We start from the raw sequence: 26,547 nt of genomic DNA, 5'->3' as shown, positions 1-26,547 counted from the left end.
GGGGCCATATGAAAGACAACGAGATTGGGCCAGCCAAAAGGAAAATATGGTGACAGGTTGTAGTGTACATGGGGTCTTGGTATGGTGGCGGGTTTACTCGAGCGCACGAGTGCTTCGTTGTAGTCGTTCACGGGAGCTTCGCGAAGCATGGACCAAACTTTTCTTTGGGATTCTGAGAGGTGGGTTGGGCATCGTGGAGGCGGGAAAATAGATCATCTTCGTTGTCCTTCTTGTATCTTTCGAGACGGCTTTCTCGGGAGGCTTTTCCGTCGGAGGGATGCTTCTCAGCAGCCTTGCTGCTGCTGCCGCCAGACGTCAGTCACTGGCTAAGGAGAGTCTGTCTAGGACGGTTGAAGTAAAGAGGCAGTGTCTTACGAGCTTCCAGCATGGTTATCCTGAGAGGATGTGTGGCTGGCAGGCATGTTGACGATGCTGCGTATTTCTTAACGAGAGCTGAAGTGTACAGAGAAGGTGACGATCGTCAACCGTAGTGACGAAGATGAAGCTAAGGTGTTGTTCAGAACGAAGACGTAAAGTACTCTTTGGACGGATGATGAGGAGATGCCGGACTACTTAGAGGCTATCTAGAGAGTAATAGAGAGAGTATAGAGCGACAGAGTGATTTCACATTGTAGGCTGAGTGGCGGATGATAGAGTTTAAGTAAATGAAGGTAAAAGTGTTGCTGGAAACAAGAGAGTCGCTGGCGGCCCAGATCTGGACGCCTTCTGGAAGCGGTCAAGAGGGCGGAAAGTACGCGGGGGGGAGATCACTCAGAGATTGGCGAAGGGCGACAGCGGCCAAGGCATAGACTGCGGCACTGAGTACCGAGAGATCTGGGTGACGGCTGCTTGAACACGCCGTTCATCTAGAGAAAAGGCAGGGGGGAGGTGGGATTACGGACGACCGTCCGGGATACTTGGCGACTTTTCCGGTACCCAAGTTCCCGTTTACTGAAAGTGCAGGTATTTTGATATGTTGAGACCGGCATTTGGCCTCGTGCCTGACTGCCAGAAGAACTTGATTTGGTTTTCGTTGTGCCCTTAAGCACCTAATTTCCCTGCCTGCAGGATTAGCGGTGGGAGAGACTCAGGAACAGAGTCGTGTACATCGTTGAAGAGGTCAAGCAGTGGCAAATCTGACAGGTGCAATTCCGTAGGATGCATCAGAGTGAGACGCAGACCTCATTTCTTCTAGGGGGCTGGTGAAAGGGGAAAGACATGGTGGAGAAACCTTTGAGGGAAAGGGTGGTGCGGATGCGGGAAAAAGGGTGTTTGGGGTGTGAGGAGAGGAAGCAACACAAAGGTCGGCAGAAAGTGGATAATGATTGTGCTTGACAGGTAATTAGGTCGTGTCCCGACCTAAGGTGAGGTGTCTACAGAGCAACAAGACCATCCTGGGAAAAGCCCCCAAATTGGACGGGGATGATCCAAAACTTTGCTCGTCGCAATTGCGACCGAGAAGCTTGCAGGCAGACTACTGCAGGGATTTTCTTCTGTCTTGTTTTCCACTTGGAGAAATGGCACCCCATGGGCCAAATGTGTCGAGTTCACGCTCAGTGCATCCTTGAAGGAGAGAACAGGGCGGGCTCCATGAATTGCGGGGGAAAAGGGCGACAATTTTCTGGTAGCCTCACACCCAGATGCGTCTTGCTGCGCATCGGGCGCAGACCTGGTGAAGAAGTCCTTCAGTGCGGGAGGCTTGGTGCTAAAGGCGCTCAATGCTGAGAAGCGGTGAGCTTTCGAAGAGGCCAATCGTCTACCTCGCGCGCCACACTGCGTAATCGAGGTTGCCGATAACTAGAAATGATTGAGAAGGCTGTGAGCTGCTTCTGGAAGAACTGGGTGGGGGGCGTTTGGTGAAGGAGACCGTTCTCCTACTCGGGCAACCACTCGTAGAGGGCGCCATAGGATGCTTGTCCTCGTTCGTGGGTCCCGGATAGCAGCGGAGAGCGGGCTGGTCATCGATCAGCCCGCAATCGTCAAGTTGAGGGCGGGCGTAGCTGGAGGCGAAGACGGGAGGTGAACGCTGGGTCTGAGATGGACGGGCGATGGTAGAGCGAGGTTTGGTGGTCGAATTTGGCCCCTGTAGCTACCTGGCCAGGGTAGATAGCGTCATTCATTAGGAAAGAAATACAACGGAGTGAACAACTCACGATCAGCAGATTAGATTCGAAACAAGCCAAAGTTGCCGTAGGTCTTTGGGGTTAGTCGAAGGGATCAAGGCAGGGTTGTCGCTCCGGGTCATAATCCGTGTCCGTACTGGCGGAGGCGACCTTTGGAGAAAGCACGCTACCTTTGACTGACGGGTGCCAGGCAAATTTGTTGAGATAAGGCCGTGATAGCGTGAAAAAGTGACTTGAGGTAGGGCGGGCTGAGAGCTGAGCCCGGTAAAGCCGCGACATGGCGATGAAAAGGGCGGAGACGAAGTCGGCTCGGATGGAACCATGCGAGAGGACGGGGCGGAAAGGACGGACTGCCCTTGAGGAGTAAGTAGGTACCTTCCGTGTGGCACCCGGGGCAGGAAAGTGCAGGGTCATCTGCTTCCTCCTACCTGCCTTGCCTTGCTCCAAATTTTGGATAGGTACCTGAGGTACCAGATGTTTTGTGCCAGACGGGATGGAAAGAGCAGCAGGGTTGGGGAACGGATGGGGTGAGATGGAAGGACCACAGTGGTGAGTGTTCCACTTTGGGGTTGGAGACGTACCTCAGGCAGGTCAGATCCAGTAAACGTCCCATCCCTGCTTTTTGGCCATCTGAATTCACGCCCATCCATCCCTACCTCTTGTCTTTTTCAAGGGCCACCCATGTTTTGAGCTTCTACCCTCTTCTGGACGGTTGTCCCGGCCGAGCTCTCGACGATCCTCCTCATCCTGACCATCTCCATTTCGTACGCCTGCACGGTCTGGTATCCGTACCTTACGGATACATCTGGTCTCATCAGCATCAAAAGTACGTATTTGATTGTCTCGTGCGGCATGCCTCAGGCACGGATGCATATCTCCGGCCCAGCAAGACCAGGGACTCGCAATGTCGTAATCTCCTTCACCTTGTCAACTCTCCCCCTGTCGGATCCTAGACTTTGACACTTAGACTTGACTCCAGGCTCTATCCGCACGGCACCTCCCTCTCCAAGCACCCCGGGACCTTTGACGCCAAGTTAGAGGTAAATCCTGACCGGCAACAGTAAACATCCGAGCCCTGTATGTACGCAACAGGATACCTTTCAACCCGACATCCTTGACGGCAATGCCACGGTGCCACGTGGCATACAATTTCTCTGAGTCCTTAGCTCAATACCTAGGCCCTGTCATCGCCTTGTCGACACACTACCTTGCCCTAGACACTAAAAAGAGGATCCCCAAAGAAGCCTACTGCGTAGAAGCTATGATGCATGACATCTCGCCCACATCAGCGCGAGCTGGACGCACTACGCTTTTGTCCGCCATCTTTTTGGTCCTCTGCTACGGTGCTTAGATGCGTCGTCAAAGTGTGCAATGAGCCTGTCCAGCCATCTGAGCCTGGTCTGCCGTCTGAACTTGAGATTAGTGTCAGGAATGCATCGGGTCGTGCAGCCCTAGCGACACACCCAGGTTGGCCATGACTTGATGGTCAAGATACATCTATAAGGTGTTTCTATCTTGCTCATAGCTGACGTTAGTGGCAGAAAATCCGCATGATATTGTTTGACCGAAACAATCCCAGCCGCGGAATGTCAGACTCGGTAATGATCGCTCAACATCAACATGTTCCATGTTCTTGCACATGGATTGTGTGGCGCCTCTGAAGTACCGTTCGAACCCGAGTAACTGGACCAACGGAATACCGCGTCACGCCGTTATGCAAGCAACCGTAGACCATAGAGCAAATGCGAGAACCACGTTCAACAACGCAACGCCGACTCACTTACCAGGCGTACCTGATGACCCTTACTATAGTCGAACCAGCTCCCTAAAGATTCCGCTGCGAATGTGTCCCCACGACGCGGAAGACCGAGATGATCTCTTTCTTTCAATCCGCCTCTCCGCCGCGACTGGGGTTATTAATTACATGGTGGCCGTGCATCATGCGGCCGTACCAACACGCCAAAGTTTTGCCCACCGGTCCTGCCTGCTGGGCTGCAACCACCATCCCTGACCGGTCTTGGGTTCACCAGCCCATCGAAATATGGCCTCTCCACCTCTTGGCCGCTATCGAGCTAAACAACAAATCTTACCAATGAAAAGGCCCTAGGACTTGAAACACGCCACATCCATGAAGCATGTCCAAAGCCCGCCATGGACATTCTGAAACCTAACAACCAAGACAGCCTCGTATCTTCCACGCCATCTGGCGGTGAGTGACGAAGAGAAAAGTGACATTTCCACCGGGCACCTTCTTTGCAGATCGATAAATGCAATCGACCGTTTCCGTACAGCTCGCTTGTTCTTCATGGATCGATAGCGGGCCTTAGTTTTACTTTTTCCAATTCTGCACTTTCATCATTGCTTTTTTTTCTTGACGGCCGTGGGACCTACATGGGGTTGACCGCTGCTTTCCGGGCTTGGGACAGCCACTTGCCAGATATTGCGAGGCAAGAGAGGCAACAGGCATCTTGATCTTTTTGCGGCTGTGCTGGTCACCTTGACAGCACCATGTTCGATTCTGACTATGAACTTTTACGCCCAGATCACGACGAGCTAGTATCTGACCGGTTCTCATCTTTTTGAGCCTCAGGAGCTTACCCCTGAACACCTGCACTTTCTGGTGTCACCCTTCGATACAAGGGCAAATGCCGGAGCGATCAAGCAAACATCTCAGAAGAACACCGCGGCCCCTGGGGAACACCCTCGCAAAATGCGCCCGCGGGAGCGGCGAGAACGGGTGCGCCGTCTGGCTCCCCTGCTGTGCCGCAATATGCCGACTCGAAGCGGGCGCGCAGGCTCTCGACCCCTGGCTCCTCAGTCACTATCACTTGTCGGACTCTTTTCCAGTCTAGATGGTTTCGTGAGTGGGTCACTCACAAAGCCACCCAAATGGGACAAGTGCAGCTTACGCCTCGCTTCTATCGTGTTGCGGCAAATGACATTCTTGCCGCTCCCCCGCGCTTCTACAGACCGCTACTCTGGACTTCGATCCAGAACAGGATGCAAGATCCTGCCGGTCAAACGCCTCGCTGCGCAACACCTTTTATGTACTTGTTGATACCTAGCGACTACACATCCACTTCATCGGTCAATACCACGCCAAGGCAGGCTTTCTGGGAGCTTTGCTGAGGTATCATTGCCGACCTCCAAGGATTCTCGGTTTTCGATCGTCCGACTATATGAAGCTACTTCCAGTGGACACTTTGTGACTGGTCAGTATGGCCATGCATTTTCATGGGCAGTATTTCTATGACCTCTTTGATTGTATCGACTCTTTTGTATCCTGGCCAAAGGTTGGCGCATCGGCCACGGATCTTTTGGCGAATCAATGCTGATCAAAGTCTGACAGCTTCCTTTGTCAGACACCGTGTCTGTGGACACACAAAGACCCTGGAGAAACAAACTCGAACACAATGTCTCCGTACTTTGTGCTCCAGAAACAAAGCATTATGATCAAGGTATGAGGCCCGAGTAGTCCAGATTCTTCGAAGAGAGTCTTTATAAGTCCAAAGGTTTACCGGCTGTTATTTGCTCTTCTCTACTCTAAAACAACTCAGACATCAAAAGCCAACGGCCCACATACACTCACACAAACATATCAGGTAAAACTCCAACCCCAATCTCTGCTAACATCATTCACAGAACCAACCCCCAAATATGCCTCCTAGCGAACTCCTCAGAGACATGCTCGTCTCCCGCGAAGACTACGGCGACTTCGGCGGCGTCAACTGCGTAGGGGTCAAGCGCCTCCTGGTAGGCCTCGTCGCCGTATCAACAATCTGCATCCTCGCAATCTACCTCGCAGTCCACTTCCGCATCTGCCTCGCTCGCGACAAGAAATCCTTCCGCTCCCTGGCCATTGACTTTGAAACACTCGGAAAGGTCCACGCGACGCTCAAGAACCAGCACGAATTCATCCGCGAGGACTGTCGCAACTTGCAAATGACGCTCGACTTTTACATCAAGGAGTACGGTCGGCATCCGCGCCATAATCAGTTGCGGTTTGAGCCTGGGCAAGGGAAGCAGACTTCAGGTGTGACTGATGTCGTCAACTCTCCTTCGGGTAATAGACACTTGCGTGAGGACGAGGATGTCTTCGTGGTTGAAGAGCCTTCGCAGGAGGATTTGAATGGTGGGGTTGAGGAGGGTGATGTTGCGGATGGCGATCGTGTTCCGCGGTTCAGCGAGGAGGAGAAGAAGAGGAAGCAAGGTAAGGTGCCGCGTATTCAGGCTATCGCAGCTGGAATGCAGGATGTTCCGCTGACTCCTCCCATTCAGGGGCAAGGTAGTAGGTAGGTTCATTCCTGGATAATATCCAACACGTGCCGTCACTCGCTAGGTCCTGTCAAAGTTCTGCATCTCATAGGAAAAAGCTTCTTGCGTTTGAAATCATTGATATATTGTTCTAATCTAAGCTCGTGACTTGATCTGCTGCTTGACTTATTGAAGTTTAGTCCGACACAGCTCGAGTATTCCTGCTATGAAATCTCATGTTCCGTCAAGGACCACCGAGATCCTCTGTATTCGTGGCAGCTCTCACTATCTTGGAAGCCATCACATAAGGTATGCCCGTCCTTCTTAGGGGTTCCACTCCCGTTAAAGCCCCAATTCCGCTTCAACGTCTCAACTATAAAGAGGACAAATTGTTAGAATCCGCTACGTTCTCTCTCATCGCCCTATCAGTGGCTCGGTCTTTGTCGTCTCGAAGCTGTTGTTCGCATGGAAGCCCATGGCCAAGCAGCCGCTGAACTTTCTAGCCCGTTTCAAAGTTCATTCAGCTCTGTTATCAGCGTGTCCTCCAGTGCTCAGCACGGCGCCTTGATATTGTATCCGGTCACAAATACGTTAGGGAGGTATCAGAGAACTAGGAAGTGAAATCTTGAAAAAAAAAGTCCTCGCCGGAGGAGGAGAAACAGGTCAACCACGAGGCAAACCACCTACCCGCTTCTGTCAACCCCTCGGACTCATCGGAAATGCCGTCTTCCTTCGCTAGGAGTGTGTTTTGGAGTGCTCGACATGCTATGTCAATAATGTCTCTAGTCACAAATATGTTAGAGAAAGTTGGAGGAATAAGGAAGTACTGTGGTTGAAGGGTTTCACATTGCAGTCATAATAAGGGGGCATTACAAGATAGACTAGGAACCTGCTTCGCTTGACTCTTCTACTCGATCTAGAACTTCATGTTCCTTTCCTAAAGGTGTGTCTTGAAGTGCTTGGCACGCTATCTCAATAAGTTTAACGTATCGGGTCACGAATACGTGAGCGAGAGACAGAGATCAGAAAGTAAGATTATTAACGAGTTTCACATTACGGTTGCAACTTGCAGGAAGGGTTTAGTTACCAGATAGGGGTATAGGGGCAGTGCACACAGTCTCACTGCGCGATACAAGCCCCCGCGCCCGTTGTTCCGCCAAGACTGGCTCCAGCACTGATCGAGAAGCCTTCGAGGTTCTTGATGAATGTGCTTTATACAGAGGCGGCGCAAACTGAGAAGGAGAAAGCAGCAAGAATATACCAAAGCTACATTCTCAGCTTGAATATAAATCATGCTCAAGATGGAGCCTTGTCTTGCTAATCGTTCTTATCGAAGCCACTAGTGCTCATTATGTCATTAACCTCAAAGGTGCTACGTAGCTTGGATGGGCAAGAGGTACTCGAAGTGGCTGTGGACTACGACGGTAGCAACGCTTTCCCACTCTTGAACTATTCGTGAACGAACGTAATAGAAGTCGTGACGGGAATAGCAATCAAGAGATCTCATAACATCCTTTCAGTGTTCAGGACAGGTTGAACACTGTGTGTGGTTGGCTCGACTCTCCCGTCCCAAGTATAAAGGTGCACCCAAAGTTTAAGTCGGGCGTTGTAGTTGCGTACCTTTCGATTGAGGCCGGGGCTTTACCTTATGTTGTACCACGTGTAGTTGGGTGCCGGTTGCCACTTTTGCCTGCTCGAGGGGTTTCCTCTTCACAAATGCGTGCACAGGTGCCAACCACAGAAATGTGTGATGAGACAGGCGTCTGAGATAGAGAGCGTTGATGGTACAGATAACCTAAGGTTTGTTGAACAATTACAGCCAAAGAATGAGAGTCTCTTAACGCAATGTCACAATGAAAACGAATAAGCTGGTCTTCACTTTCTATTGAAGAAAGATGTGGTCCGAGCTTGAGCTTTCAGAAATCAAGGTCTCGACGACTCGAACTCTCAAAGACCTGGCCACGTTTGAGGTCGAATGGGTGGAAGAAACAAGAGAACAAAGAGCACAAGACTCGGAGAATTCCCAATACAATGTCGTCTTTCACTCACAGCCAACTCGGCCAGCCTCCAGTCTTGGTCCTCGAGACAAGGCATTTGTGAACTCGGCCTCTTGTTCAGTTCCTGGTCACAAGGAAAAGAACAAGAAAGCCTGCTGCGGATGAAACGTGTTTGGAAGACTTCACTTCGATGGAACTTGAAGAACTGTACTTCTGGAAATTGTTTCTATATAGGTTCTGGTTGTAACCCAGTCATTGATGCAACTTTTTCACATCCTCATCACACACTTCGTCATCAATAAGCTTATATCAGCAATTTATACAGGTGAGAGCTCCCTCGACATTATTTGCTAACATAAAGGCAGGCCCCAGATTCAGGTCTCATCTCCTCTCCCATACAAGAACGTTCTGTCCTTTCAACTCTTCTTTGGAAGCGAGTCTAAGGCGGCTTGTGCCATGCTACATGTACCCAGATCTCTCCGGTTACTGCTTGTAAGTCGCGTCATCCCTTCAGCTCACTGACAGAAATTAGGCCCTCGACGAATCGACGTAAGCTTTCATCACTTGATCGCACCTGCCACTTGTGAGTTCTCCAATCCCTTCGGTATCCGCTAACCATCGCAGCGCCTGAAACCCTTATGGGCCACAACGGCTGATCCTCAAGGGGGTCACCTTTCAGCGTACGTTCTCCCTCCCCTCCTCTGCTAACTTGGGCAGCAATTTGGACCATCGCCTCTGGAACTCGATGCTATTCCTTCAAGTTCGAACTCGAGTCTCTTGCATCCTTTTCTAGAATACTAATCATAGGCTCTTACTAACACAGACGAATGCCGCATTGGACCTGTCTTTATCTCATAAGTCACCCTCCGTTTCCTACTTCGTATCTAAACAGATTTAGAACTTGATGTCCCCATGCCATTTAGTATCCGTATTCAAGTTATCCGTAAGTCCTCCCTCCCCCGTCACGCCAACAACTCCAGGGTGACTACTAGCCTAGCTTTGCATCTGTCATCTTTGATTCTGTGAGTCTTCTACTTCCCCTTATTCAACACTAACCATAGGGCAGACATCACGCATCGATTCACGTCATATTAGACCACAACTATGGCCAGGTAGACTGTAAGTCTCTCTAGGCCCCTCTAATACGCTAAAATCAATCTTCTCCAGGTCTCTTGCAACAGAATATCAAGTACTCAGGCGCTTCAGCGATAAGTAGGTAAGCACCCCAACCCCTGATACTGACGCGGAAGCCTAGAACCAAACCCTACATCATCAAAGGCGCATCTACCGACGATAACTACACCCCAAGATTCCGCGGAGTACATAGGCGATCGGGTAAGTACTCCTATTCTCGTAAGTTGTCGGCTGACGTAATAGCCCGAACGACGAATCCCCTGGGGTCTTGAGCCCTCAAGACGAAGAACACGAAGCTTACAAGCTGCGGACCGAAAAGCTCTGTACCACCACGGCGATCGATCTGAACGATACGACCGATACGACCGATACGAAGCGAGCCGATTCCACCGACCGAATGCACATGAATAATGGTAAATGATCTGAAAGAGCCGGGATATCTGTTTGTCTTTGTTTTTGTCAGAGGAGTTGGTGGAAGGCTTGTGGATGCTTGGTGGTTTAAAGGGGACATACCAGGCTTGGAAGAAAAAATGGGGCAAAGGGATCAAGTTCGGGCAATATTGCTCAAGTCGGCCCCTTGCAGCAGAGTGCTCGTCATCGAGACAGCTTGGATAAATACGAGGCATACACTCTTTGTTATCAAAATGGAAAATTCATCTCATTTTGATCAATGGGGATGAGAAAATTTCAATACCTAACGCCCTAAAGTTACAGAAAGCTCTAGCAAGATATCCCTTTGAGGCCGTAGCAGCCATTATTCATCTCGTCGTAGCCAGTTTAAAAGAACTTGCTCTTCAGCCCTCCCAGGACCACATTCCTCTTCTGCTTGTTGATGTATTTGCCAACGTCGTCCGCCCAGCCTTGGCTCTGATTTTGCAGACTATCCATGTTATCGCTCATGATGTTCAGCTTCTCCGTGCGCTCGTTAAGCTGCCTCGTCAGATAATCGCCCCAGCCTTCGTTAGATCCTCCCGCATTGTTCGAGCCGGGCTGGCCTGCAGAGCGGGCAGCTCTCGCTTCAGCTGCCGCGGCGGCCATCATCCGCCGGCTTGGCGGGCGATTGGGGTCGATGAGGAGGTCGAGGTCTGTCGGGGAGATATGCTGCGTGCCGGAGAGCCACTGCATGTTCGAGATTGTAGGGCGCGGGGGTGTGACGAGCTCGGGGTTGACGAGAATGTCGTCGCTCATCTGAAGATCTTTGCCAGTACCCCAGACATTGAGAACGGCAATCTCACTGGGCCCAGTCCAGCCGAAAATGTCGCCAGTCTGAGTCACTACGGACGATAGAGTGCGACTGCCATCGAGCATGGGAAGCGGCGCGTTGCCAATTTCCTTGAGACCAGGAATGGAGAATGCACGAGTCGTTCGGTCACCAAAAACACCGACAATGGCGAAGCCGTGAAGCTCAAACTCAGTGACGTTGGCTGCATCGCAGAGGATGTCGTCAAAGGTCTTGGAAGCGCCCTTCCCGCCGGCGGGCTTGAAGATTCGAATTTCGGTTTGTGTCACTAGTCATTTGTCAGTATCAGCCAGCGCAAGAAGTGTCGTACCCAAGGGGCTTACCAGCAACGAGAACACCATTAACCTGCTGCCCGTTTCTCAGTCCCGCTACGATTGGACCTGTTGCAAAAGCAGGTCTTCCAGAGTCTGCTTGGATGGGGCAGAGTGCCACTACCTGCCCATCAAAATGTTGGACGCCAGCTAGCTTGACGGAGTAGCTATTTCCAGACGGTAACAGCTTGAACGTGGCTACTTTGCCGAGGTTCGTTCCCACAAAACAACAGATGCTAGAGTAGTTGTCGCCTTCTAACGTCATGACGCTAAACTCAATGGCCACCGGCCACTCCTTTCCATGGGCGTTCCCATGAGACCCTTTCAAGAAAGAAGATCTCTTGGATTGCTGAGCGAATTCAGTCATGGAGATTTGGAAGATGACAGAGGGACCACGCAAGTCGATGACACTAAAGAAGCCACCCTCAGAGCCGACGCCTACGAAGCCCACGTCTGAGACGCAAGTGGCCGTGATAGGACCTTGCATCATCTCGTACAGTTGCCAGGGCTGCAAACCCTCCTTGAGGCCGGGCTCCGCTCTTGAGCTGATGTCCGTCAGCGCTCCCGGGTTGGGTGGCAGATCTTCATGGTGGTCTTTTCCAAAGAACCGATTGCCGGCCCATCTGTAGAGAACCAATTCACCCGTACGCGTTCCGACCGCGAATTCGCCAGTGTTGGGGGCCATGTTCATCGTGGTGATGTCGATGTCTTGGTAGCGGTCCAGTGCGCGTGCGACATCAACTTGCAGCATGGTTGGGTTCTCGATCTCATCATCATGACCAGCATCCCAAAGTCGCACGGTGCTGTCCCCATGTGCTATCTGGAAGATCGTGCGACCTTCGTATCTGCGCTTGGGCTTCGCGGTCTCGGCACCACCCTTCAGAAGAGGTTCGCCCTGGTTTCTGGTCTCGACCATTCCCATCCAGCGACCTCTATCCAACGTTTGCACAGCGAATTTGTTGACATATGGGTGGACAAAGGAGACGGACGGATGCAGTTGGTTTGTGGGGCTGATTGGGTATCCCGACGGGAAGCTCATCGTCAGCAGCTCGCCCGAAGTCAGGAGGGTCATGATCGCAATGGGATCTTGTGCGCCATCAAAATAGGGCGAAGAACGAGGGATGAGGAGGAAGTCTGCCACTTGGGCGCCCGGTGGAGTTGGCAAGGTGATTTGGCGTTTGCCTTTCAGATGGTCCTGAAGAACTTGCCAACTCGAAGTCGCATAAATTGGTGTTTGGCCCAATTCGATGAAGGTCAGCCCCTCCTGGGGAGATTCCGGATTCTGACCACCAGAAATCAAGAGCCCAGTATCATCCGGATTCTCCTTGCAGCACCAAGCAATACGCCCATATGGCTCTGTGTAGCCGGCATGTCCGGCGTTCGGTGTTGACTGATCGACACTCATTTCCGTGAGTGTCCTTGCCATGATGATGCGGCCATCCTTAGGATCCCAGAATACCAAACTGCCATCTTCGTGCGCCGTCATGATAAAGGTTCCTGTTGGATGCCAGAGAGCATGCGTGACTCTCGGCCTGCGAACTGTGTCCGCCGGCTGCCCTCCACCACCAGGTGCGCCTGGTTGAAGTACGTATTCGAAGAACTTGAGAGCTTTGTTTTGCTTAAACGAATAAATAACGATGCCCGTGGTGTACGCGATGAGCATTTGCCCGATATCTCTCGGATGCAACGAAATGCTCACCAGCCCAACAATGCGGGCATTCGGATCCCTCTCTTTCCAAAAGTTTGGTAGCCGGAATGATCTCGCAATATTCTCCCTGTCCAAATCGTAGGCCAAGACTTCTCCGGTGGCCATGCCAAGAAAGGCCCAATCGAGCATAGGATCTGTGACCATGGAGATGACCTGACCGGGGCAGACGAGAGCCGCGATGCGCTTCGCAGTGTCGAGGTCCCATACTCCCAGTTCGTTCTTGGCATCAAGGGAGACGAGCTTATTGGCGGTGAAGTGGATAGAGCGGAAAGATGTGTGCCTTGGCGGCTCCATGACCTTGGAGACTCTGTTTTGGCCGAAAACGAAGATCTTGCCGGGGCCGAACTTGGACTCGTTGGTCGCAATTGCGAGAAGGGACTGAATCGGATCGTATGCTAGGCAACTGCACCATTTCCAGTCAGTCTCGGGCCTCACATCAAGGTCTGCAGTTCGAAATGCTATGAAGTTGACGCGCGTCAACGTGGGGTAGCTTGGCTACTGACCTAACCTGCGAGTTGATGCCGTATGCAGACTGGTAATCGGGAGCGAAGAGCTCGGGGATGATTGACGCAGACAGGTCATTCTGCATGCCTGTCTGCTTTTGTCGAAGAAAGGCAGCCATGGTGAGAGAGTGGTGCAAGTTGGATCTGGAGATGTAGGAGGGAGGTCCGGGAAGCTTGGGATGCCCCGAACTTTCAATACTTTAGGGCGGCCGAAGATCCGCTTGGCGGGGTGCCTAGTGGGCAGTGGTCAAAGTCCCTGCAGCGAACCAAACGGACGTCATAAGGTTACCATTGGTCTGTGCCCCATCCAAGCGAGCCCAAAGCCCAAACTCCTGCCAACGATTGACGGGTTATGTAAGCAATCTTCAACGGCGTCTAGGCCCATCCAACTCTCCGCCAACGCCGCTTCAACAACAATTTCAGCTTGCCTGAATGGACAGCATTACATACGATCTCAGATGCTTTGCATACTGGCGGCATTTTCAACATAGACCATCATGCGTTACCGGGTAAAGCAAGATGTACCGTTGTGTGGACGGTCGGCGGAACCGAGATCACAATTCCCAGGATTCGGTCACAAGCAGCACGACTGAGCAACGCAACCTGCAGCTGATAATGCTGTCTATTATGTCTACAATATACTACGTATGAAGCTCTTCCACACCATCTTTTACTACAATTAAGGGTATCGATCGCTGCTCAAAACAACGAATGCTCAAATTTGGGTTCACCTTAGTGGCACCATGTTTAGACGGAGCCGGCAGCAGTGCCCTCCTCAACACGCTTCTCCTCGTTGTGTCCATGGACGGGAATGGCACTTGTTGCCCTGCGAATTCAGTCAGTACAGTTTCCGAAGCAATATACCATAATCAAGTGAAACTTACAAGTCGTCCTCGCCGGAGAGCTCCTCAAGCGTCTTCCTCGCCGTCTCGGGGATCAGAAGGGTGGTGAAGAAACCGCAGAGCATGAAGAGCGCAAAGATCTGCATGATGTGGTTGAGCCAAGGAGTGCTGTATCTCGGGTCGGTCTTGGCCTTGGCGGCATCGGCACCGATGGTACGGAGGGGTCCGAAAACCACCTGCGCAATAATGGCACCGACCTTGCCTGAGGCGGCAGAGATTCCGTGAGAGGTGGATCTGTATCTGGTAGGGAAGCATTCGCCAGGAACGATAAAGGTCGTCGAGTTGGGACCGGCGTTGAAGAAGAACTGCGAGAGGGTGTACAGCGCCATGAGAGCAGAGCCCGAAAGGTTCCAGTAGTCGAAACCGATGACACAGAAGAGGAGCGTGAGAGCGAAGAATCCGAAGAGCTGGATGGGCTTGCGGCCAATGGTATCGACAAGAGCAGCAGAAACCCAGTATCCGGGAACCGCACCGGCGCAGACAAGAATCAGGTTGCCAACAGCCGTCTTGTAGAAGATGTGGTACATATCAGCACCACCAGACCACCCGATGGCGTTGAGGATGATGGCGTTGTTAAGGCCCAGGCCGTAGAAGGCCACATCAAGGAAGAACCATGAACCAGCGGTACCGAGGAGGACCTTGGCGTTCTTCCAGGTGCTGTAGTGGCTGAAGAAATCCCTCCACGAGGCCTTGGGAACCTCGAGCTGCTGCTTGGCCTCCTGGCGAGCGATGACGCGGGCAGCCTCATCGACCTGAGACTCACCCCACTTGCCCTGCTTGTAGTAGTCGACGTCGCCCTCGGCCTTGGAAACATCATTGTCGACGTCGAAGGTGTATCTGGGAGTCTCGGGGATGGTAAGGCGGAAGTACAAAGCGATGCAGCCCGGAACAGCGCCGAAGCCGATCATCGTGCGCCACATCTTGTCGACAGCCATGATGCAAGGTTCGGTGGTAGAGCAGGTGGCGGCCTTGCTAGCAGTCTCAAGGGAGCCCTTGAAGCCGGCGGTGACGATCAAAAGCATAATGCCACCTGCAAGCTGGCCGAAACCCTGGTTGGCAAAGCTATCGCCAACGTTAGAAGAGAATCACTCATTGGGGCGGAGCCGAGGACTTACACTGCGTTCATCATGAATCCTCTCCACTTCGTCGTGGCAAACTCGGAGGTAATGATAGCGCTAAGGGGGTAGTCACCACCGATACCGATACCCTGCGGCCGTTGTTAGTGGCATTCTCCCTCGAAGTCATTCAACCAGCACTTACCATTATGATACGCCAGAAAACAATGAGGCCGACGATGGAAACAGACGGGGAGGAAGACGAAAGAGCCTGGGCAAGGGTAGCAATGATGATGACCATCAATTCGACACCGTACTGTGACTGAGTTAGCTACCTCTTCTCTTTCGCGACGTCAATGAAGCTGCGAGCGCCTACCATCTTCTTGCGACCGACGATATCAGCCAGAACACCAAATCCGACCTGACCAACAACGGTGCCGGCGGAGGTAGCGACCTTGATAGCGGTGTCGTGCTCGGCAGGCAGAGTGCCGCCGAAGTACACTATGCCCAGCATGGAGGTGACGAGACCGATGGTGAAGATATCGTACTGGTGCCTAGTCAGTCTCGACCAATTCGTCTGTTCGTAGGACAACGTACCGAATCGGTAAAGAAACCAATACCAGCGACAACGATGGCACGAACGTGGTACCAGCCGAAAGGCGCCTTGTCGATCTCGGCCAAAGCAAGGCGACGGCGCTCGTTGGCGTCGGCGACGTGAGCGAAGTCGTTGTTGAAGTTATGGAAGGCTGCGTTTCCTCCCGAGGTCTTGTTGTGCTTGATGTCGGCACCGGTCAGCTCGCGAGGAGCGGCGGCGTCCACGCCCGCGGCGTGCGAAGGTTCGATGACACCGGCCATTGTGTCGATCTGCTCAAAGTCCGGTTTGACTAAACGAATGGCAAAGTCAGGCCCGAAGGAGAAAGCAGGTTTGGATGGCTTTGATGACCTGCTGGGAAGGATGAGGGAGGAGCGTGAGGAGCAGACAAACTCAAAGCTTAGGGGGATCGGGGAGTGTGTTTGGCTTATAAGCAGGACACATGTGGGCAAGGGGACTTGGTGCCATCTGAGCTGACAGCCTTCTACAGAGTTACATGCATGGATATTGGCAACGAACACTCTCTAGTGGACCCGGAAGATGCGACGACTAGGGACACCGACGAGGAAGAAGACGAAGACATGGTTCAGAATCAGCCTCCACCTCGGAGACTACGTGCTAGCGTAGAGAACGGGACGAGATGGAGGGATTCGAGGGAGGGCTGATGTACCTCGTAGGGCGAATGACAAGCGTCGAAGAAGTGTGAGAGTATCGCCTGGACTACGATCATTTGGGTCACCTTCAAGAGAGCGAGACATCGGCTATGGAATCGACAGCAGAGAAGACAAGGTTCGAAATGGAAATGGCCCCCCACCCGGGGACCAGCAATATGGAGACCGCCGACGACGACCAAGAGAGGAGCCAGGCGATAGAGAAGAGGCGTGGAGGGCAGCAGGGATGTGTGCTGCGCAGGTCTGGAATTATGGTTGTGTGGAGCCGTGCTCGGCGACCGATTGGGAATGGCGCCTGTTTTTCACTTTTTCCCAGACTTCGTCTCTCGTCTCTACTTTGGCTGAACTTCCAGACCGCGACTCCCGACTGGCTGCCCGCCCATTTCACTTTCTGCCTCTTACACCGGCTACAGAAAGATCAAACAAGACATAGGGCGTCATCGGACTTTTCGCGAGGTCGAGTCGCATTAGAAATGCTGGCTGAGGAGAGGTCTAGACAAACTGTCAAACTCATACTGGGAAGTCGAGACTCACAGTAGAAGTGAGATGTAACGGCCCGCTTATGTCAATGTTGCTCGGGAACCAATGGGCACGCTCGCTTTGAGAACATGGTCCCTTGGAGGGGCGATGCTAGTCCAGTCGGGGAACGACCAACGATGGTGGCACGCGCGGTACCGCTCTAACAATTTCCGATCTTATTTCCCTTGTCCAGGCCAACCTGGCACCTTCACAACACATTGAGCAGGCTGCAGGCCCAACGATCTGAAGCCCAAGCCGGATTGCAGTCAAGCTTTCTGGGCGCTTCGAACGGGAGACTTGGCTACAGCCGATCATGCTTGGCCACCGGGTGGATTCCTCCAGTGGCAGCTTGGCAACGCGAAAGCAGTTCATCCAAGATAGCCAAGTCTAAGACGTAAACGTGGAACAAGAAGACAAATAGCCCGCCACTCGTCGCTGTCGATTTCCGAGGATTGATGACGCCGAATGTTTCATTATCGCCGAGAAATAATGCTCTGCGGGCATATCATGGCAGGTTTTTGCAGCACGTTGGCCGACATTCCACGTTGGAACCGTCCATACTCTAGCCTATTCCACATACCGAACGCCCGATACGAAGACCAATCAGTCCAGCAAAACAAGGGGTACCACGGTTTGCCTGACTGACATGTCCCTCTCCGCCGGAGGTACTTCCCTTCCTCTCCAACTTCCAGCATCAGCCTAGGCCCGGCCGACCCTCCCGTGGATTCAGCCCCGGGGTGGTGAGGGAGGTGGGCTTAATGTTTCCGTGCTACGGCCCGCCAATCACATCGCGAGTCGGGAGCACGTTGCGCGACGGCTCTACTCAGCAACGACATTCGATGTCAATGGCTTTGGATCTCAGCGCTGGACTTTTTTAATTCTTTGGCTTGACGAAAATCGGCCAAACTAGGAGGTTTTGAATAGCGACTGCTCTTTTTGAAATCGACGGCATGTCGTTGAAGAGAATGAAATACCCTGGTGCGGCTCGCATTCCTGGCTGGAAGCTCCCGTGGTCTGCCGCTGCTTGGCACTTGGCATCGACAACCTTTTTACCACTGAGGTCGCGCGATGATGCCACCGCCAAGAAGGAGGCCAAGCTTTCGGGCGTGCGACGACGACGCCCGTCTAGGAATGTCGATATTGCCCTCCCCCAACATTGAAGGGAGTTCTGCAAAGCTGTCGCGTGCCCGTTGTCTCGTTACGGACGGGGCATTCAAGTCTGTCCACTGGAGTCGTAAAAGTCAAGTCTCGTCAACCCACGTGCTCGGACGGCGTTCCCTGTTGGCAGACCTGTCGTAGCCAGATCGACGTCGTCTCAATGAAGGGGTTCATGTATGACACCGGGGCGCGTGTTGCATGGCGTTACACGTATGTATCCTCTCTATTCCGGCTCTCTGGTACAGATATCCTTGCCGCTGTCGCATGGCGTATTTGCGCACAGGACCCTCAAGGCTCAATGAGACTATGAGATACCTCTCTAAGTAGTCGGAGAGAGCGAGAGGATAGCATTTCGTCAGTCTGATGAGTTCAAGATTGCTCGAACCTTGTACGAAGTTGAGCCCATTAGCAGCGCTCGATTGCCACCGCTATCAAACGTCGGCCGTACCTAAATTTTCACCAAGATCATTCTAGCCATCAGTCTCAACACCATCTTCCGACCTGTCGCACCACGCTTTCCGATCCTCCTGATCAACTCGGTTGTTCATTGCTACGATAGGGAAGTACTAAATCTGCCCGAAAAAAGGCCATCCCCATTCTCTCTCTTCCACAGTCGTCAGCCAGGACGCTACGGACCCCCAGCTAGTCCTGTCCAGACCTGCCAGACTAAGCCAGGGTCCGGTTCCCAGTTGTCTCTGGGGTGGGATCCAGATGGGGGGTCCATAGTCTCCATTTGAACCAATGGAGCCCCAGATTTCGCACACGTGGGTGGGACCGTTCGTCCCCTTGGCTCGGGATGTGTATTTCGACCTCGACACGCAGCCGCTGCTGCGGGAACAAGTCTTTTTCGGTCGCCCAAAAGAGTGCTCAAAAGTGCCAAAGTCAGTCGGACTTTTTTCTTGCTCCAAGGACACATACGATTGCATGACACGAAAAATCGCCCGCGGCGCGCGACGGCTGGCTTGTCCGGTCTTCGCGGCTTACCATTTTTGGGCGTTTGTCCGGGCGTTAGCTCGGTACTTGTGTCACACATGAAAATGGCAGGGAAGGAAAAGTCCCCAACTACCATTTGCACCGCTCTGTTGGGCGACTTCATTTCTAGACACGCCTGATGTGATGGAGCAGCCAACCCGATGTCGCTGATTTGCGCTTACCTCACTCGATGATCTTCAGTATGTTATGCGGCAGTCGAGCTAGGAAAGCTGCCCGACGTACCCATTCCCTGAGCTCACTTGACTCTTCGCCCTCGCCGTGACATGTCATGACACCTCTTAGCGCGGGGGTTGGCTCTTAATCCATTCTTGACCCCATTCTCCGAGGAGACATCAGGCTCGTCGATCGTGACACCTGACGTCGAAGAGAGCTCTCGAGTGTTCCATTGCTATCATATTGCCGTTTCCCCTTACGAGGTACTCCATGAGAAGAAGATGGGTTTGACTCCAATCTCTTCTCCAATCTTGAAGATCTTGTAGGCAAAAAGAATTAAAATAATAATAAGATGGACTCTTCAACTCTTGGGAAACATATGCCATATGTGACTAAGATTTCTCAAAAAGTCTTTGCAAGATAGCCACGAGGTTACGCTGAGTCCCCCGCTCAAATGCCGAACTATTTCCTGGGAAACAGGGGGCTTCAGTGATCTATCATCGGCTTGTACATGGACAAAAGGAACGCAGGTCTATTTTTGAGAGATCGGCCTTTCCGAATTTTCTTCTTCGCCTTCCTCGCATTACCTGTGGATCTGTCAATGCAATGTACTGACCACAACTCGGGTCAGAATCCTCAATCATCAATGCAGACCACGTGGCTCGGCATAAGCATTTACAGACGCCATAAGTCCGAGGAAGTAAGGCTGCTCAGACGCCTTTCCTTCCAGGGGTTCTCAGCCTCGGTCTGTTTCACTGACGACGGCAAGATTTTCGAGATAAAGCTCTAGTATGACCATACGTATGTGGACTTGGGTCATTGTCATCAGAAATCGTTCTGAAAGTTCCATTGAATAATGATCGCACATAAACGCTTGAGAAGTGGACATCCTTCTACCTCCCTTGGTGGATGGTGCACGTTGATGACCTGTTGCCCACCAACGCTTCGTGAGAGGACGCTTCACTTAACGGTCTTTGTTGCCATTTGATGCGGAGACACTGGTTCGGAATCCCCGAAATTGAGTTGCGAGTTATCGAATAGCTTATATGCCGGCTTTTCTGGAAGCGATATAAGACGATGGCCTAATGTGCAAGGGTTACACTAACATAAAAGTAAGTCTTACTACGCCTTATACTCCCAAAAGCAGCGATCTATATATATATGGAAGTGTAATCCGGTAGAAAAGTAGAAATGCAAACTTCTCAAACGTGCCTGGGGACACGCCGGTAATGACCTTTATGGTGGTACTGCAGGAAACCCATCATCTCTGAGGAGATGAGGCCTGTTATGAACTGCACTTTTCCGGGAATATTCGGCGGGCTTTGACCATGACGAACAGCTGGGGACGAAGCTGTCTTGGAAGTCTACATACGGCTGCTGAGAACGAGCTCGCAAGGTTCATCGACGAATTCAAGCTCTTTTGTATTGCCATCCGCTTTACTCAATTTCATCTTTGAGAATGTCTCAGCCTCCCTCCCGGGTCCCAGCCCTTGCTAACGATGACGAAAGGGTTTCGGCTTTTTCTAATGAGAGACGATATTAGAAACAGTGTTGAATCATTATCCTATGGTTACAAACTGATTTCCCCATCCAGTTCTGATCTCATCTCATGAAAATGTTCAGCTACCGTTTTAGTGGCTGTGTTATAAGGTTGAATATCTAATAGTACGAACTTTCCGCATTGATCCTTGGAATTATTGCAGTGCTTCAAAGAGCAGGCTATCAAATCTAGGCTCGAATCAAGATGCGACGGAGTCTTCATTTGATGGACTGTATGTGGAACCACGTTCGGCTTGTTTCCGTCAGGGTGAAAGATTGCAATAGAGACTTTTCAAGATAGTAGTGAATGAATTTGTGCTCCAGCAATGTATACGTCGCGCCAGAGACGAAGAAAGTAAAGAGTGACATACTCCGTTTCAATGATCTCGGTGTCAACCAGCGTCTGTATCTGCTCACCTTGTAATGGGCATATGAGGAGGTAGTCGCGAGAGACAGAGCACGGATGGGACTTCTCTCCCACGTATATCAAGGGCCCGAGGCAGTGATGCCTGATCTTCAACTCCAATCACTGGAGCAAGACAGACTTGACAGCGGCATTCAATGGACCCGGTATGCTTGCTAAATGGTCAGGATACTCGTTGACAGTCTACAAGAAAAATCTGAAAGTTCCGTTGCAGTCACGTTCCCCCAGAATCCCGGGAGCAAGGTATGCTACTGGTCTTGGGGCTGCGAGGGGCAGGCCTTCGGTTCTTACTCATTTCGGTGTCTTCTCAAGAATTCTTGATACTAACCTGACAACTCACAGCGAGTAAAGCTCGGTAATTGAGTTTATCATGATCTGCCTGTCTTGTTCTACGGATTCGCCACTGTATCCCTCCAACGCTTAGAATAGGTAATCAAACCGGCCGTCAAGGCCAGCCAAGAACATCCCATCCACGCATCAACATCGCAAAAACAAAGCGCAGTCAAGCCCAGGACAGATGTTTTGTGCATCATTATATTCCTCCTCGCTACTGAAAACCACTCATCTCAGGCCCCAGATCATAAACCAGCCGTCGGGTTGTGTTCCATCCTAAGTCCATCGCATGATTTCATGAACAAAAGGTGTAAAATGTCCAACAATCCCATGAAAAATCGAAAATATCCTCCCAAGTCTATAACGCTTCCTTGTCTGGTTCAGCAGCTTGTGAAACGAAGCAGCCCGTCCCGAATCCAAATTTGGAAATTACCAAGAAGAAAAAGGAAAGAAAAAAAAACAGTTGAATCTGTTGCCTGGTTGCGTAGATCATACCCACATCGCAAGTAAAACGAACCGAAAAAGAAGTTGCGAAGCCGCAAAAAGAAGCAAAAAAAAGGCATCCCCGGCCTCCCCATTTCCTAAACCCCTTTCCACCCTTTCATTCTGCACCTAATCCGCTCTTCACACACACCACCACGCAACGCACATCTCTCAGTACGTCACATCAAACTCCTCCCTGACATCAAATTCCATGCCCACATGCTTGGTCCGCAGGTGACGGACAAAGTTGTCGCGGCGGTTGTACACGTGTCCCGTCTTCGCCTTTCGGCAACCGGGGACGCGGCACCTGTAGCCCCCGCCCGCGCCGTCGCCGTCGAGCGTCTCGTGCGTCTTCTTGTGCCGCTTCAGGTCCTTCATGGTCGCAAAGGCCTTGTCGCAGTTTGCTTCGTCGCAGAGGTACTCCTTGATGTGGTACCTCTCATGTTTGCTGATGAGAGATTGGATGTCAGTTTCATAGATTTTCTCACCATGTGTGAAGTTTGATGAAAGATTCTCCAGTCTCTCGTCATTCCTGATCAAGAGACGGAGAGGAGAGAGTGGGGTTTCGTAGGTGATGAGACAAAAGTAAGAAAAGTATAGGTGAGATTTACGTCAAATCACTAGGTCTGCGAAAGACCTTGCCACAGTTTTGCCAACGGCATTCAAAACGTAGTCGCGAAATGTCGATACCGGCGGCAGCGGGCGTGGCGACGCCGTTGCTGAACCCGCTGTCGCTGGCTTTATCGCTTTCATTTTCGTTCCCGGGGTTTAGGGGGCTTCGAGTCGGGCTCAGCGTTTCCGAAGAACAGGAGGGGGTGTCGAGTGGACACTCCATGACACCAAGTGCCATAGGTGATCTCCATGATGAACACGGCAACAAGCCGATGATCGGAGGTGGTGGAATAGGTGGGTCGTCGACCGAATCTAGTTTCAAGATGGAAGTCGTCGTCTGGTCGGAGTAGGATTCGCAGTAGCAAATGGTGTTTCCGAGTAACACGCAATAACAAGAGTCAACAAGGTTGGGTTGTATATTGGTGTCTAGGTAGAACGCCACCGTGGCAGAGTGGGAGGGTTTTTCTGGGTGAGAAGTGTTGAAGACCTGATCCGATGACCAAGGCTTAGACCGACCCGTTCGAAAGGGGGGGAGGGTCGTCGGAAATGGGGAGGACGGTTAAGCGGTTAACAGATCCAAAGGCAACAGCGAGCCCTGGGGTGTAAGGGTGCTTTGACCGAGTCAAAGAGTAGGCGGGGAAATTCCCCGCATGCGGCTCTCAGAATAGAAGATGATTCTCCGGGGAGGCTACCAAAAAGGTATTGGTGTTTTGTGACGAGCAGTTGAGGTTGAAGCGTGGGGATGCTATCGGGCCATTCCGTTAGGTATGTGATGTGAGGTTGAGATGATTCTCCAGAAGCGGTTTGCTTGGAGTATCTAGCTTGGATTGCTGTCGAGGTCCGAGAGCGGGAAGTAGTTGAGATGAGATGGGATAACGGTCGAGGTTATATAAATGGAGATTGAGTTACGTCCGGATTGCTGGATTCAGACAAGCTTCTCGGGATGAGGCTGATGGCGGCGCGGGGTGGCGGGATTGAATGTTCCGGGTTTCTCGGGAGTCAAGGATTTGCAGACGTGGGGGAAAGCGGAGAGTCGAGACCTTTTTGACTCACGGACAAGGAGCCGGGCCGTGGCGATACTTAAGTAAAGTGAGCGCAGATTCGACGTGCTGGATCTGGCGGACACGGCGGGGCGGTGCATCGGAGAGGAGGGGGCCTCAAAAGTTTAGAGGCTAGCAGTGGCTACCATTCGCTAGCAAAGACTGGCATTGGTTCTGATAACGGAGGGTGGGCAGCATATTGGAGCATGTTGGAGTGAAGATGAGCCAATTGGAGATGATCGGAACATCGAACTGGGGCTCGCCGTTGGTCGGTTTGGGCAACCTGCATATCTGCCCAGCACTCACACGTTGGGCTCCGCTCAACCTTAGTTTTGGCGCGCCATTATTCGCCCAACCCATCCTTCAATGTCATCTCTCACCGAGCTTTTGGGCAGAAGGGGGGCACGAGACCAGACTACCAAGGAGCCGCAGCGATACTCCTTCGTGACGGAAAGTGCTCTCAAGTACACAAGATCCAAGATGATGGAACCGAAGACAAGAGTAAGTTTTCCAAAGATTAGAGAAAACTGATAGAGCACAAGTCTGCAGCTCAACCAGATGGTCGAAATTCCATCCCATCATACCTGTCAACGGCTTCTGCCCGAGAGCACCCTTTTCTTCAACGACTACCTACGTTAGCGACAACCTCAAGTGCTAGCCTGATCAAAATACGCACGTCATTGGTCCTTCGCTTCGCCTTGCCCCTGGCATGAATCAAGCTCATCTGATAATCTCGACGCGGCCATCTTCCGCCGATGGCCTCTTGGCATTGGGCTCCGCCTCCAGTATTTCCTCGGCACATTCTCCAGAACGGAGCGTGCTAGATGATTGCTAGTTAATGCGAAGCTGATCTAGCCGCAAGAAATATCGCGAGCTTTGCGCTGTTAGTAAAAATCATGATCAAGGGAATGTTCGCAAACAGCGCCACATGCGAGACTTGGATCGTATTCCTTGAGCATTCCGACTGCAGACAAGTCTAGGCCAGGCCGCGTGGATAGCAACATCTGCGGCTCCGACCACAGGCCCATCAATAGTGCGCATCTTAATGCTCCGTCTTGAAGCTAAGCATCCGGGTCCCCACCACGATACTCGATGGTGGCGGACGACGGGCAGCAGCAGAACCCTCACGACTGCTTGGCCGGAAGACTTCCAAATGAGGAAAGCCGAGGGCGCGTGAACGGCTAGCTTGAAGATGTTGACGAGAGTCATGAAGCTGTTGTGGTAGCAGCTTCATTGATTCAAGTGAAACGAACAAGTCTAGACTGACCGTGGCGTGTCATCGTACAGGGCGGCGAAGACGGCGGCCCTGCAAGGAGAGACGCCTCAGCTGCATTCTTCTGCTCCACGAGGTTCCAGAGTTGGCGATTCTATTAATGATTTTTCTTTCAAGGGGACCTGGCGACAGTAGAGGTTTTGAATGCACCGAAATCCAAACGCTGAGGGGGATGTTCGTCACGTGGTAGTCGAGCCAAAAGCCAGAAAGGCGGGGGAGCACATGAGGTGTCAATGACTGCCATGCCCAGCGGCCAACAAGAGACCAGCCTGTCAAGGGTCTTGCGTCTAATGTAACGTCTGGACATGTTCCTGGGCCGGTGACTCTGGCAACACAGTCGGATGCCGAAGTTGGGCCGGGACGATCGTGGGCATGGCCATGAAGCCTCGCGTTGTTTGTAATGATAATCAGCAAATGCCATGCTAGTCTCGCTCGGACGTTGCATCGCATGCGATGCGAGTGTTGTCGTTGTCTCGTGGCGATGCAAGATGTGATATATGAGGGCAGCAAATATCGTCATCCACGACCGTGGTGCTTGACGTAGGCAGCGCTGGCAAGACGGAGAGAGAGACGGACAAAAGATCATCGCTGTCTCGTGGCCTGAAGAGACTCGCGATGCATATTTGAAGTAACGTAAGAACAAGTGCCAAGTGCTGGTGACTTGAGCATCATGACTCGGGTGGTGCAGTTTTGGAGGTGAAAGTTGCGGTTAGGGCCGGCATCGCGTGGACGCCATGTCTCTGACTCGGTGTCGATCCATGTCTTGCTGAGATCTCGCGCGCCGTTGCACCTTGTTGGTCGACAGGTGATCTAGAAGATATCTCTCAAAGGTTCCTCGGCCACAAATTAGGGTGGACATATCCTGGGTAGAAGGGAGACCGGAAGATGCGCAGAGGTGAGATGATACGCACCAAAAGGCGTTCACGATCTGGCGGTCTGATGGTTCGAGTAGGGCAGGGTAGGACGACGGAGTACTTGGAGTGTAGCAGTTGTGACGTTGAGAATTTGAAGAAATGGTGTGGACATGCGCGCAAAGGAGTCAGACGGCGCTTGGGAACGATGTTGACAATGCGGCCATCTTTCATGAGGGCAAACTATCGGAGCAAAGAGCAGCCGAGACAAACAGCGTCACTTCAGACAGGCAGGTAGTTTGCCTTCCGGTCCGTCTTGGCTTCCGCAAAATATGACCGTCGAAACTCACGGGCAACGTGGAAAACAGCAGGAGGAATGGAAAGGATTTTCCTTTCCGCCTTGGCCTGTGACCATGCCAAACATTGTTCTTTCCCGGCGTGAATGAGGGGCAGTTTCCCTTCTTTGTTTCAATGTCCTCCCTTGACAACTTAACTTAGGTAATACGAATGCTTACCTGATGAGGGGCAGAGGCTACCCACTTTTTGAGCCCCGCGCGCGTCTCGAACACTGAGGTGCCCGGAGGAAAGCGATTCCTGTTTGCCAGTTCCCCCTCATCAACACCTTCCTCGGTCATTGTCTTTCTGTCTCATCCACATGCCATTCAATGACTTCAGCTTC

The 26,547-nt window shown here is 52.0% G+C and overlaps 8 protein-coding genes across 8 annotated transcripts; 2 read left to right on the top strand and 6 right to left on the bottom strand.

Moving 5' to 3' along the window:
* Positions 1 to 127: 127 nt before the first annotated feature.
* Positions 128 to 422, bottom strand: CCOS01_07585 (uncharacterized protein; the record flags this gene model as incomplete). The annotated part of the gene is made up of 2 exons (XM_060455749.1): positions 128 to 302; positions 376 to 422. 2 exons carry the CDS (start codon positions 420 to 422, stop codon positions 128 to 130), a joined length of 222 nt encoding a protein of 73 aa, XP_060313641.1.
* A 3,572-nt stretch (positions 423 to 3,994) lies between these two features.
* Positions 3,995 to 4,219, top strand: CCOS01_07584 (uncharacterized protein; the record flags this gene model as incomplete). Its single annotated transcript, XM_060455748.1, has 1 exon — positions 3,995 to 4,219. The coding sequence occupies one exon, from the start codon at positions 3,995 to 3,997 to the stop codon at positions 4,217 to 4,219; it is 225 nt and encodes a 74-aa protein (XP_060313640.1).
* Positions 4,220 to 5,012: 793 nt separating this feature from the next.
* Positions 5,013 to 6,419, top strand: CCOS01_07583 (uncharacterized protein; the record flags this gene model as incomplete). The annotated part of the gene is made up of 3 exons (XM_060455747.1): positions 5,013 to 5,176; positions 5,473 to 5,581; positions 5,766 to 6,419. 3 exons carry the CDS (start codon positions 5,013 to 5,015, stop codon positions 6,417 to 6,419), a joined length of 927 nt encoding a protein of 308 aa, XP_060313639.1.
* A 3,866-nt stretch (positions 6,420 to 10,285) lies between these two features.
* Positions 10,286 to 13,389, bottom strand: CCOS01_07582 (uncharacterized protein; the record flags this gene model as incomplete). Its single annotated transcript, XM_060455746.1, has 3 exons — positions 10,286 to 11,016; positions 11,072 to 13,170; positions 13,271 to 13,389. 3 exons carry the CDS (start codon positions 13,387 to 13,389, stop codon positions 10,286 to 10,288), a joined length of 2,949 nt encoding a protein of 982 aa, XP_060313638.1.
* A 628-nt stretch (positions 13,390 to 14,017) lies between these two features.
* On the bottom strand, positions 14,018 to 16,082 carry CCOS01_07581 (phosphate:H+ symporter; the record flags this gene model as incomplete). Its single annotated transcript, XM_060455745.1, has 6 exons — positions 14,018 to 14,096; positions 14,155 to 15,234; positions 15,288 to 15,379; positions 15,433 to 15,543; positions 15,604 to 15,774; positions 15,825 to 16,082. The coding sequence occupies 6 exons, from the start codon at positions 16,080 to 16,082 to the stop codon at positions 14,018 to 14,020; spliced, it is 1,791 nt and encodes a 596-aa protein (XP_060313637.1).
* Positions 16,083 to 22,263: 6,181 nt separating this feature from the next.
* Positions 22,264 to 22,942, bottom strand: CCOS01_07580 (uncharacterized protein; the record flags this gene model as incomplete). Its single annotated transcript, XM_060455744.1, has 2 exons — positions 22,264 to 22,540; positions 22,704 to 22,942. The coding sequence occupies 2 exons, from the start codon at positions 22,940 to 22,942 to the stop codon at positions 22,264 to 22,266; spliced, it is 516 nt and encodes a 171-aa protein (XP_060313636.1).
* Positions 22,943 to 25,020: 2,078 nt separating this feature from the next.
* On the bottom strand, positions 25,021 to 25,467 carry CCOS01_07579 (uncharacterized protein; the record flags this gene model as incomplete). Its single annotated transcript, XM_060455743.1, has 1 exon — positions 25,021 to 25,467. The coding sequence occupies one exon, from the start codon at positions 25,465 to 25,467 to the stop codon at positions 25,021 to 25,023; it is 447 nt and encodes a 148-aa protein (XP_060313635.1).
* Positions 25,468 to 25,938: 471 nt separating this feature from the next.
* On the bottom strand, positions 25,939 to 26,043 carry CCOS01_07578 (uncharacterized protein; the record flags this gene model as incomplete). Its single annotated transcript, XM_060455742.1, has 1 exon — positions 25,939 to 26,043. The coding sequence occupies one exon, from the start codon at positions 26,041 to 26,043 to the stop codon at positions 25,939 to 25,941; it is 105 nt and encodes a 34-aa protein (XP_060313634.1).
* Between the last annotated feature and the right edge of the window lie 504 nt (positions 26,044 to 26,547).

Source organism: Colletotrichum costaricense (assembly GCF_030867565.1).
Source record: "Colletotrichum costaricense strain IMI 309622 chromosome Unknown Scaffold_7.1, whole genome shotgun sequence".
NCBI classification, from domain to species: domain Eukaryota; kingdom Fungi; phylum Ascomycota; class Sordariomycetes; order Glomerellales; family Glomerellaceae; genus Colletotrichum; species Colletotrichum costaricense.
The sequence above is the reverse complement of the archived record's forward strand: the minus strand, read 5'-3'. Positions and strand labels throughout refer to the sequence as shown.